The 13,281-nt window shown below is 42.3% G+C and overlaps 1 protein-coding gene and 1 pseudogene across 1 annotated transcript; both read left to right on the top strand.

Moving 5' to 3' along the window:
• Positions 1-462: 462 nt before the first annotated feature.
• On the top strand, positions 463-4,776 carry LOC125554554 (tyrosine--tRNA ligase 1, cytoplasmic-like). The gene is made up of 9 exons (XM_048718077.1): positions 463-648; positions 756-1,021; positions 1,106-1,187; positions 2,063-2,165; positions 2,276-2,355; positions 2,497-2,642; positions 2,855-2,960; positions 3,098-3,157; positions 4,750-4,776. The coding sequence occupies exons 1-9, from the start codon at positions 463-465 to the stop codon at positions 4,774-4,776; spliced, it is 1,056 nt and encodes a 351-aa protein (XP_048574034.1).
• A 2,022-nt stretch (positions 4,777-6,798) lies between these two features.
• Positions 6,799-9,074, top strand: LOC125550384 (annotated as a pseudogene).
• Positions 9,075-13,281: the final 4,207 nt, after the last annotated feature.

The following is a 13,281-nucleotide window of genomic DNA, read 5'->3' on the forward strand; positions in this document are numbered from 1 at the left end:
TCAATGGACTGCGGGTTGATATGGCACTTTTTGAGGGACTAAAATGCAAAACGAAACGTTTTTCTCCGTTTTAACACTTAAAACAGTACTGCGGGTTAATTACCAAAAACTACAGGGACTATTTTGTAAAATTCTTTATTATTATTATTATTATATTATATATTGTATTTTTTTATTGTTGTTGTTATTATTTATTATATTATATATTATTTATTATATTAATGTAAATATACTCCGTACGAATCTCTTGTTCCGCGCCCCCCCTTTTGTCCGGCCGCCTCCCGTCACGATCTCTCTCAATCTATATATGTAGATTCTCTCTCCGTCGATTCGCCTCTCTACACGTCTTTTCCTTGTATATAAGAGGGGGTGGGGGAAGACCTTCCTCCGGCGGATCCGCAGTCCACGCCCCATCAACGTAATCGATCGCGTCCACACTGCCTGGCGCGGTGACCAGCCGTAATGTCTGCCTCGGAGGAGCTCTCGAATACCATGGCAGTGATGACCCCGGAAGAGCGCTTGGCGACGGTGTTGAGCATCGCGGAAGAGTGCATCGGGGAGGACGAGCTGCTACCCCTGCTGCATGTCAAGCACAACCCGGTATGCTATGTTGACTTCGAGCCCTCTTGCCGCGTGCACATCGCCCAGGTTCTTAATAAATCCATCTTCTCCGTCGAATCAATTAGTTGTGCCTATAACTTCGCTACATGCACATCTATTATGTCAAAATAAATCAGACATTTGTTTTTTTTCAGGGTGTTGGGAAAGCGATAAATGTAAATAGAATGGTCAGAGCTGGATGTAAAGTGAAGATTTTGGTAGCGGTCCAGAAGACGGCAAAGGATTTGGACAAGGTTAGAACAATCAGTCGCTACATGATTGAGATTTGGGAATCTCTTGGCATGAACATAGACAAGGTGGAATTTATATGGTCCCCTGAACAAATCAACAACCGTGCACAAGAGTATTGGCCACTTGTAATGGACATTGCGCGGAGAAATAAAGTTGAAAGATTAATGAGGTATATTTCCCATCCAGATTGCGTTTACCTTTAATGTTATATTTGCCCCTTCCAGATATTAACATATGATCTGTCATTTGCTAGATTGCAACTTAACCCGGCTCACGTGAGTGCTACCAAGCTCTTAGACCCCATCATGCGGTGTGCTGACATACTCTTTACGGAGGTTAGTATGTTCACATCCTAGTATTTTGTGAATACGCAACATGCTCCGTGATAAGGAAGCCTATATGAGTGCTGACTTATGGCTGCTGAGTTTGGAGTTTGGTATTTTTTAAAAATAATCAAAAAACATATTTAAAGTTAAAAAAACTATTTTGTTGTGAAAACTTATATGTATGCAGTATGGTTCTGTGAAATTTTGTTTGAAAATATTGTGATTTGTGGCTACACAGAAAGGACAAAATATCGGGTCAACAAAAAAATCTGCCCATTTGAAATACAAACTTATCTTTTTTTATGCCACATGTGAAAAGTATATTGTTATAAAATTCCGCACATACTAGTCTATACCCCTATATAGTGTGCGGATAACTTTGAAAGTTGGTCGTTGAATGAAGCCAATCCGACTGTGCATAGATGGCAAATCCGAGCACTACTGGCCATTGGATATCATCTACATTCCACCAGATCATGCCACATGTATAATCTAGAAGACTCCATGGTTGAACTTAAGCATAATGCACAAACCTCAAAACACAAGTACTTTTCCTTTGTTATAGAATCTTCCATATCTTAATTGCCCAAACTTTTTTTTGTTAATGAATTGCCACTATTTGTTTTTTACTTTATGCTTTACAATGCACAATTCCGTGAATCTTAAAATAGATTATTTTTTTATAAAACTAATTAATTTTGAATGAGATGAATTATACAAATTAAATGAACATCTACATCATGCATATATGATTCAAAGCTTACATGTTATAGTATGGTATTTATATATGATTCAATGAAACCTAACAAGCTTACGACTTTTTTCTTAGTTTTACTGACTTATTAATAACATGCCGTTATGATTTTTTTAATTATTTTTTGTAGGTAGACATATGCCTGGTGGGCATAGATCAAAGAGAGGAGAATATCATGGCTAGGGAATATTGTGAATGCATGGGAAAGAATAAACCAATTATATTGCTACATCGTATCCATTTTTTAATGAATATGTGATTTGTATATCTATTTTACTGTTGGTATGCATGGTTAGAGATAGCTAGGTCTGTGGTGTATGTGCTTATCCATAACACTAACTAGACATGCTAACTAGTTTCAAAGAAGGCCAAAAGATGTCAAAGAGTAATCCATCCTTGGATATATTTATGGATGATAGCGAGGTTTGTATCACGATTTTTCTTCTATTAACAACTTTTAGTTACTTCAAACAGTTAAGTTATTAATCACTAGAAATATCAATTGATATTTACGCATTTTTCTTTTGTGGTGATAATGACTTCATGATGGACTTGTTTATTCAGGGTTTGGTGAAGTTGAAGATAAATAAAGCTTTCTGCCCTATCAAAATTGTTGAAGGAAATATATGCTTGGAGTACATTGAACACATTGTTTTCCCTAGTCTTGAAAAGTTTGAGATAGTTCGGCATGAAAGTCATGGTGGTAGCAGGTAATATTTTTCTTCTAGATAAACTATAACTAGAAATTTTATTATTTGCCATAGGTTATGCATGAGCAATAAAGAAGTCGCACATTTTATGCTATTATCAGTTACAAATTACTCCAAAATTTGAATTATTAAGCACCAGTTAAGTTATGAGCTCTGGATATGACAGCAGTTCAATTATTTTGGTAGATCTTAACTTGTGCCCTCTTAAACAGAACTTACCTTGGAATGGAAGAATTCGTTGCGGATTATCATAGTGGTGCTTTGCATCCTCGTGATGTGAAAAATTCTCTTGCAAAAGCAATAAATGACATATTGCAGGTAAAATACACTTTCCAACTTTATATGTAAACTGAACCTATTACAAAATCATTTTTGCCTTTTCCGTGTTCCAGTTTTTTATTTGGAAATATACTTGTAGTGTATTTATGATCTTACCAGTTTCTCTTCTACCACAGCCTGTTCGTGACCACTTCAACAAAAACAATGAAGCCAAAGTTTTGCATAATATCGTTAAGGTACATGCTTCTGAACTTCATCAATTACATAATGTTCACATTAATTTTGGTTGTTATATGGCCTATACTTTTTAAGGCCCACACTATAAGAATAATAAGACATTTGAACCTTTGTGCATTATGCTTTCTGTGAACCACATGAGGACGTGTAGCCGCACTCGCCGGCCGTTCTCACACATGGGACAACTCAACTCGTTAATACTTCCTAGAGATCTTAGGGCATCTCCAACGCGGATCCTCAAACGGTCCTCATCCTTTCGGACCAAACTGTCTAGATCCAGTCTGCCATCCAATTTGGTACCTTATTGGTCTGCGGAGCGGTTCGGACCTTCACCACGTAGGACTCCGACACCCCTGTCCCACCCAACTCCCCCTTCCGATCCACTTCTCTTCCACTCCGTCATGCTCCCCCTTGCCTTGCATCTACACCTTCCCGCACATCGTAGGACGTCACAGCCCCCACCAACGCAGCCGCCATCCACCCAGAATCCCTCCGCAACCATGTACCCTCTGCCCCAGTACCGACGACGTCCATAGCAAACACCACACCCGACATGTGTTCGGTCAAATGACATTGAGCTTATTTTTGAACTTCATCTTGTTTCTTAGAGAAAGCACGAGGGCGGGGTACTCGGTGAAGGATGATAAGTTGTTGTGTGATGCGTGGTTGGTTATATCTATGGACTTTGTAGGCAGGAGCGCAAGGGGCGGGGTCTTTTGGCAGAGCGTGCATCGCTCGTTTCATGTGCGAAAGCACTTTGCGCCCTACGACATGCGCATCATCCATGAACACAATGCGAAGTTGTTAGGGCATCGACATGAAAAACTTGTTGAACATCTGGTTATCTAGTTGAACTATTGTTGCATTAGAGATATTTGCATGCAACTTATGGATGAATTGTGCTATTTTCTATAATTATTTTGATTGTTGCGGGGGCTTGGTTAGTTGAATTTTGTAGAATTCCATCATGTTTCTTTCCGTATGTTGAAATCATGTTTGAAATTTATGCGGACAAGGTTGGATGACCGGCTCCCACATCAATATCTGTGGACTAGTCCTCACCGGTCCACAGACGGATACGGTGTCCGATTTGGAGTCAGTTTGGAGATGCCCTTATACAACAAGACGCACGTCTGTCTTTTGCTAGTTTACTAATCTCTCCGTAGGACACCCGTGGACATTTCTAAGTTGATTATCTCTTTTAGAACCTTCTATAAATATTGTATTATCTGAATATTTCCTAACGCGAGAAGAAGAATCTATCTAAAATTAATCTTCCATGTCAAATCTAGTTATTCGTGAGAACTCACCTTTTTTTCTAGAATATTATCGAGTATATGTTTTGTTTGTAACACTCCCACTATGCTTATTTTAAGGCTTACAATAAACTGATAGAATGTTTTGTTAGGAGATCTTGAATCATGGGTTTATTTGATCGTCAGTGTCGCATTATTTTGAAAGATGTAGGGGAAAACATTTATGTGCTCAAACTGAATGTCAATTTTGTAATAACCACTCTCCAGGATGCACCTCTCTTATTGTTATAAGCAGCATATAATGTAAATTAACTGGAAAATTTCATCTTCTGCAGGAGTACCTAGCAACTAATCCAGCTTAACAATCGTCCATCCCCTAAGAGGAATCCCTGAAGCACAGATTACCAAGAAGCAACATACATTATGGGCCTTACGGTTCTCATCGCACATACTACCAAGAAGCAATTTCCTGGGGCTGCTCAATCGGCTTTCCCTTTCCCGTCCCCTGCTATCTTTAATATGCATAGATGATACTGAATTTTGTCCATGCATATGGAACCCAGGGAGTAACCCGATTTGGAAGAAAAATATTTCTTGGCCCAAAGGTATCTGAGATTATATATACTTTAAACTATCTTTTCGAGTGACATGTTGGTCACATATTTTTAATGTACTAGATGGTGTCCCAATTGAACATTTTGGGTTCAGACGGTTTCAAAAATGAGTAGAAAATGCTAGATAAAAATGAATTTTCTGGACAGTCGTGCACATAATTTGGTTTTTGTTTCGAATTTAGCAAAAGCCACATTTTGAAGTTCTTAAAAAATATTAATAAAGTAACATAAAGGGCAGCTCTGGCCATCGCTCTGGAAGCTATTTTAGGCCTTGTTTGGCAGAGGGGGTTTTCAAGCCCCAAAGGGACCGACATTACCTGGGATTTGGTGAATCCCTCCAATTCACCAATCCTCCACATTCCCTCCCAATCCCCTACATTCCCTTGCACGTAAAATTTCTAAATACCCACGAGAATGATAAGTGTTTAAAGTCATTTTTCTTTGGGCCTCCCGCGGACACCCTCAACGTCATTTGATCACGATCAGACAGACGACAATTTTTCTGCTTTTTTTGCGCCGCATGGCAATTTTCACCACCGATCATGGTAAATCCTACAAAGTTGCCATGGCAAGTTTGGTGTTTGCTTGGAAAAGCGCTCCCAAGATACTATGGTCCAATACTTAATGGTACAGCTGCACCCACTACTGCAGATTGGGCCTGAGACGACTGGGAACATATTTGGTGCACCAAGACAATTGATGCTACCGGTGCACCGGACCCGTTGCACATTCAAAAATATTCAAAAAAAGTTACAAAAAATTTAGTGTATCGACACAACATCAATGTATGTTGTCACAAAAATTCAAATCAAAATTCAAAACAATGCTCATGATATAAAAATGACAAATTTGACCTCAATGTGCTAATGGGCCAAAACTGAAGCCTAACTTGTGTTATGTACTATTCAGTATCAAATTTGTTATTTTTGTATCTTGAGCAATGTTTCAAATATTGATTTAAAATTTTCTGACAACATACATTGATGTTGTGTCAATGCACTAGATTTTTTTTCAGATTTTTTGGAACATTTTTGAATGTGCAACGAGCGACCGGTGCACCGGTAGCGCAAATTGCCCCGGTGCACCAGATACATCCCCACACACCACTAGACCAAATTGTGTGATGTAGGCATCACAAACAGTAGTAGAAAAATAAACTCATGTGCCAGGAATGAAACACACATATTCCTATATTGTGAACGTGTGCGTTGATTGGCAAACACTTTACGTAATCAAATTGTTTGTGATGGCTTGGAGCATCGCACACCATGCGTGATATGTATACTCGTGCGTGATTGTTTGAAAGTTAGGCACACGATTTATAAAGGCAACTTGGGTGTAATATCTCGTGACAACGCATATGATTTTGTCATGTGAATTGTGTGCTCTATTGGGTACACAATTGAACATATAAACCGCTCTAGACTACCCGCCAAACCGAGGCATCTGCGTCATGAAATCATCCTCATTCACCCGATCTGCCTCGCTGGAGCTTTTTTACCGCGCTGGCAGAGATCCTACCGCTTGTTTTTTTCACGTTATCATTTCTTACTCATCTGGATGACGGGTGGGCCACATCTCTCACGGGTCCGGCTTGGCGGGGTAGGTACTGAGGGTGCGTCGCTTGTGCCTGGGTGAAAAAAAAAACAATTACAGACCAACGAGGCGTCGTGGGGCTGCCAGGCGGGTGGGTGGATTGGCGCTGGTATACCCTCACCGTCCTTCCATGCACCCAGCTAGATCTCTTCCGTTTCAGAAACATTGGGCCCACTTGTTAGCCTCTGTGGTAGATGTGGCGCAGGTGAGAGTTTGCGAGGTGGCTTGGTCCGCGATTGGTGGTGTGGACGCCGGATGAGACGCGAGCAGTAAAACCTAGCTACCAAATCCGCTCCCGTCCTCGTTTCTCTCCCCCTCCTTCCTTCTCTCCATTGTCCGATGCCCATCGGCGGCGCATGGATCTGTATCGGGTGCGGGTTAGGTGAGGCGGTGGTTGTGTGAAGGAGCAGGGGAGGTGGGCGACAAGGACGGGAATCAGCGCCGTCGTGGTGCAGTGGAGCTGCTGGGAAGGATGAGGAGCGCGGCTGCATCCCGGGGGGTGCTGGTGGAGGGCGCACGCATTCCATGGGGTGCGCGCACGGCAGGTGCCGCCTGCCGCGGGGCGACGGCGGAGGGCGGCGGGAAGGCGGTGGCGTGCCCGGTAGCCGCGCTGTGGTGCCGGGTGCGGGCCTGGCGCTGGAGTACACCACGCTGACGGTGGACGGCCTCTACCCGGACTCCCCGGGCCGGGAGTCGCAGGACGTGTACCTCGTGGCCACGCGCTCCGCGGGCGACCCCGATCTCCACCTCTTCGCGGTCTTCGACGGCCACGGCGCCTGGTCCCGGTTCTCGTGGGATGGGCTTCCCCGCCTCCTCCTCCTCGCGGCCGAGGACGACGCCTCCAGAGGGAGCCTCCTCGCGTCGGACCCCGCGGGGGCGTTCCGGGCGGCTATGGTCGGGGTCAACGAGGAGATGCGCGCGGCGGCGGCCGTGGACAACTCCGTGAGCGGGACCACCGCCGTCGCGGCGCTCGTGGCCGGCGGCGTGCTCCACGTGGCCAACGTCGGGGACTTGCGCGCCGTGACCGGGTCTGGCGCGTCGGCCGCGTCGTCGCCGAGGAGGTGTCGTGGGACCAGGCGCCGTTCCACGCCGACGAGCGTGCGCGCGGGTCATGTCCGTCGAGCAGGTGGAGGGCGTGCGCGACCCCGACGCCGAGGGCTGGCTCGCCTACGAGGGGTACCCCGCCTCGCGTCTGGGCCCGCCATGGGCTCTACCCGAGCACGGCCTTCACGCGCAGCCTCGGCAACCGTGAGGTGAAGACCGTGGAGATCACCCCGGCCCACCTCTTCGTCGTCGTCGCAAGCGATGGCGTGTTCGGAGTTCCTCTCCAGCCAGGAAGTGCACACACTCTTGTCCTCTTCCTAATTTCTTTCCTCCTATAAATGCCCTGCTCCTTCTTTGAACTTTTTCTGATCTTTGCTTGTGCAGATTTTGTGCTACTCCTACAAGGTGTTTGATGAAAATCCCAGAAGGCTAGCAGGTGAGGATTAGTCTATGCAAGCCACGTGATTTCATTCTTCAAAATATTAGTTCCAGTCAATCATAAAAAGATGATTTCGAGATTAATAAAAGTATAAAGAAACAAGGAATATCCAGTCAAAACATTAGTTCCACTCAATCATAACAAGAATCCATGAAGTAGATATTTACTTCTGTTTATGGGGCTCTCGACCCTACAGAATTCTTCATGATGATTTTACCCATAGATTAGCATTTGGTAACTTGATTTTTCCCCCTGTTGTATAAGACTATAGGAGACATGAAATTTTGTATATTTTGTTTTGTCATGAGGTTATTTTTAGGTTTGCTTGTGTTCTCTTTTATCCTTTTCAAACGCGGATAGGAAAAGAAAACTGAAACATGTTCACTAAAATGCGTGCTTTGTAGGCTTTTGTTTTCATGTAGCGGTGTATTTGAGTGTACACTTACCTGACTTCATATACTACTGCATCTTTTGTTTATCGCTAGAACTGTTGTCAGTACCAAATGTGCAAATGGTATTAAGTTCATACAGTGAGCTATGCCTGATAGTTATTGGTGTCATTTCCCCTCCTGAAATCATTGTTTTCCTATTTGTAGGAGCTTTGATAAGGTTGCTCACCAACGAGCTGGACGTGTTTTTGTCCTGGGTACTTGCATGATGGAAGAAGAAATTGGGTATTCCTAAATGTGCTACTGCAGATCAAAGGTGAACTCATCCCATTTTCTTACTTCAATCTCAGGTTATGTGAGGAGGTGAGGATAATAATAATTGGATAAACATTGTTTGAGATCCACCTGACTCATCCCAAGTTTTTGCAAGGTTTGCCTCATGCTATTTATATTTTGTTCTTGCGTGTAAACAGGTTAGCGGCTTAATTGACCCAGGTTTTGTAACATATCAATGGTGAGCGATGCCATATACTGATCTGAGTTTTGGTTTTGCTAGACCACGATTGTTATTAAACATGTATGTGCAGTTATATTCTTTTATGGATGCAATTTGGCAGTTTTGATTCCATTTGATGTATTATCTAAAATTTGCTCATTACCTTGATCTTTTAATTCCATTTGAAGGCAGATTTGATTTTGTCTTGGGATTAACAGGGAAAAAGGGTCAGTTTTGTTCTGCACTAATCACAAAAAAGGATGCCACTGAAAATATTGGATCTATGTGAGGAAAAGGTCGGATCACTTCCTATTCTTTGCTTTCATTTAGTTGTCAATTTTTTGGAATGCTTCTAAAAGAAACCGCATTACTGCAAACTGTCACTGTCTATTGTAAGAGTTTACATGGTTAGGTGATATGACCAGTTTGTTTTATAGTCTCAGTTTGTTTGTGCATTAACTTACATCTGCTAATATCTACTGACTTCTACAGATGTAAGTTACTTATACAGTAGAAACCAAATATGTGGGCATAAGGAATCACTACTTTAGAGAAGGGTTTCAAAAAGATGATATGATATTAACTAAAATTTACCCTTGCTTTGTCCCTACAGGATAATGACTACCTGATAGTGATTCCTTATGCCCACATATTTGCCCTCATGCTGAAAGCTCTAAAGCTGCCCCCTGCAACTTACCAGCACAAAATATACCCAGGCGGAAAGAATCGTGTAACAGTGACTTTCATTTCTACTTTGGAATTGCTAGATGATTCACTTGTCCCGAGTTCTATACCAGGTGCAATCTTAGATAGCTATGAAGATGCAGAAGACAGTGCTGCTATGGAGGCTATTAGATACATGGAGAATGCATATGGCAAAGAAATGAGGGGCTACCACTACACCCATGTCAAGAGGCTAGAAAATCAAGTGACGCACCTGGTCAAATGGTTGACTTCATCGAATGAGACAATCAAGAAGCTGCGCAAAACATGCTACTACGCTGTTAGGTATATGAACTCGTATTCTGCCCAAATAGAAAACACAACAGCTGCTCGCCACCTGAAAGGTCAGGATAACACCAAGGGAGTTATGAAAACAGCTCTTGCAAGCATCGAAGGACTGACGCAAAGGCTACGCTACATTGCTATGAAGTTTGAGCAGCGCCTTGAAGCAACCAGAAACAGTTTCTGGTAAACTTTGCTGAATGTATCCTGGACAGCGTGCTTCATCGGTTACTGCAACAACCACCTTTTGTTTCATATCTATCAGACCAGCATCTTTCCCATTTTGGACTACTCTCAGCAAGATATGTATAGACTTTAGTCCTCCCTTGCTGCCTCTGGTGAAAAGTAGTCTATGATGTAGTCTACGATCTTTAGACTTTATTGTTGTCTCTATGGTCAAGAGCGGTTTACCATCGCTTATTGTATATATGTGAAAGTCTCCTCTTCTACTGTTGTTTTCAGAACACTATGACTGAAGAAAACAACCTTTCCTTTTATGCATGCTTTCACACTAATGTTTGCATCAAACATTCCCTGTGATCATATCTGCAGCACTTACAAGCTCATATTAAGATTTCTTTATGTTGTGTGACCAAATTCAGAAGTGAACTTTTGCTGTTTATATGCTTAGTGTGCCCTATACATGTTGTTTGGAAATTCTTTTTCTCTGCAACCTAGATTCGTTCTGCTCCCCATTTTTCCTTTTCCTGTTGCCATGAGCCTATGCCCGGGATCCTAATATAGTGCCATATTTCGTCCTTAGACACTGTTTTCGTTGATTTTAGTTCTTCCTAAACTCCACCCAATGCATATTTTTTGTTATCCTGAGGATGGTGCTTAGGCAGGCTTTGGTTTCAGATCTGGCCTATGTTCAGTTCTAGAGAGAATCAGCATAGATTTGGGGATTCTCCTTATAACAATGAAAGAAAGCATCAGATTTTAAGATTGAGGCAATATTTCTGTTCAGTTAGGACTTAGTATTGTGTTCTGATGGCTAGAGAACAGAGAACAATTCTCCTTCGCTTCCTGATAGCTGAAACTGGTTCGCACGATTAACTTGTTGTAGATATTATATTTGTTCTTCACAAAAGAGATTGCCGTGGACTATGTGATGCACATGGCTGATTGACTGAATATTTTGTTAAGGGTGAAAATACTGCAGGGCCTTCTTCTGAAGAATACTATAGCATCAGCAACAATTTCTTTTTGTTTTCTACTAGCAACACCGACCAAACACCTGCACCTCTTAATCCCAGGTTTTCTTGTTACTTGACCAAAACTACAAGCAGAGCAATTTTAAGGTCATGTTGTTCTCTTTGCAGATAGGTACACAGCACATATAATTTGGTTACTCTGATAATTGTATGTCTTTCAAGAGATTTATACACACACAAGCAGATACAAAATCATAGACTATAGTTGCTGATAGTATATTCTTCCTTATATCATTTAACCGCTCCAAAGACAACAATCTCAATCATGTTTTATCACAGGTAACATATATTGCTGATCGGTCTTAGCGATACAACAACAGTCTGAATATGATCTCCAGCAAACAAACCACTATTATTGGAGCCTGGACGATGATATCGAAGGAATTTCTGCTCTGAGCAATGCAGGCTACGAAGAATAGCAGTTATGAATAGCTGCCTCAAAGAAGTCGTTCTAAACATCCAGCGATACATCTGTCTAACATATCTCTGCCTATCTACATGCCTTGCTCATAACATTGTTAATGATTAAAAAACATGTATCATCAGCAACCATCTATCTATCATCAATCCATACTTACTTCCATATGTTTCATTCAGTGTCTACATATTTTGATGCACACACTTTAAATAGTTGGCTTGCTCTCGGCAACAATAATATGTTAGAGCATACTCTCGCGCCGATTAGCTTTCATTCGGCCTTTGCGCCATTGGCGCAACGGGTCATCTAGTAGAACTAAAGGAATGGTGTGCGATAACATGTAGTGGCTTGATGGTATTATTATGAAAAATGTGTGCTCATTTGTTAAGTTCGGCACACGTTTTGCTTTCACTAAAAATAAATTGTTAACTGGTAGCTGCTCGGTTAGTGCAAGAGTAACGATTAATCGGTAAATCGGCCTATTAACTGGATTAGTCGGTCGACCATTAATCGGTAGATTGAATAGAAACTTGCCAACATATATCTAGTTTTTATTTGTATTATACCATATTCTCATGCTCCCAACTATGTAATATTCCAAAAATTGATGTCGTACACATATAAATAGCATAGAGAGGAGGTAAAATTACTAACCCTAGATATTAGGGAGCGGTAGGTATGGGGCTATAAGGGATTACGGGCCAAACATTTAGGCTTTGTTTGCCCAGTAATGGGCCAGCGGAGATTAATCGGCTTAACAACTGATTAATCGGTTTAATCAACTAATTAATCGGTCACAAGTTAACCCGGCAAATAGGTACTATTCAATTCGGCCATGCTACGAGTAGCGATTAACTGGCCCGTTAACTGATTAATCAGGTGAATTCTTAAACAGTGACTGTCTACGATATTCACGGCATAGCACTAGCACACCTGCGGGTACGCATTGTGTGTGCACGCGTCGTCATGTCGTGCTAGCTCACGCTTCCTTCTTTCCTACGTTTTTCATATTAATGGTGTTATCTGAACACTCCACCGTTTTCCGCCACTCACCATTTTGTTTCCCGCCACCAACAAGAGTGGGCATAAAAATGCTAGGCGGCTACACACCAGCCATAGCGCAGCCTATATCCCCTCTACCATTTCAAGCATGCCAACCTGCGAAGTGCCGCCTCCGTCATCAACCTCCTCGAGGAGGAGAACCAGTCCGAGCTGGCCAGAGAGCAAGAGTGGTGCCGCAATGCATGAGTGGGCCCGTGTCTGCACACGGCTCTCCGCAGTGCACGGCGCAGCGTAAAGCAAGAGCGGCAACACGTCGCCAAGGAAGAAGTGCGGCGCGCTGATGGCTACTACGTAGCTTTATTCTTGTAGACTCCGTTGGGCTTCCAAACACAGAGTTTTATAGGACAATAACAAATTTTCCTCAAGTGGATGACCTAAGGTTTATCAATCCGTGGGAGATGTAGGATGAAGGTGTTTTAATCTCAAACAATCCTGCAACCAAATACAAAGAGTCTCTTATGTCCCCAACACACCCAATATAATTGTCAGTTGTATAGGTGCACTAGTTCGGCGAAGAGGTGATGATAGATGTGTAATATGGATGGTAGAAATAGGTTTTTATAATTTGAATAGATAAAAACAAGGTAGCA

This window comes from Triticum urartu, chromosome 4, assembly GCF_003073215.2.
Source record: "Triticum urartu cultivar G1812 chromosome 4, Tu2.1, whole genome shotgun sequence".
NCBI classification, from domain to species: domain Eukaryota; kingdom Viridiplantae; phylum Streptophyta; class Magnoliopsida; order Poales; family Poaceae; genus Triticum; species Triticum urartu.

Bases quoted from the DNA above. Each gene is read 5' to 3' on its own strand.
- LOC125554554 (XM_048718077.1), top strand. From the start codon at position 463: ATGTCTGCCTCGGAGGAGCTCTCGAATACCATGGCAGTGATGACCCCG. The intron at 649-755 runs GTTCTTAATAAA...GTTTTTTTTCAG, and splicing joins GCCGCGTGCACATCGCCCAG to GGTGTTGGGAAAGCGATAAA. The intron at 2,356-2,496 runs GTTTGTATCACG...TTGTTTATTCAG, and splicing joins TATTTATGGATGATAGCGAG to GGTTTGGTGAAGTTGAAGAT.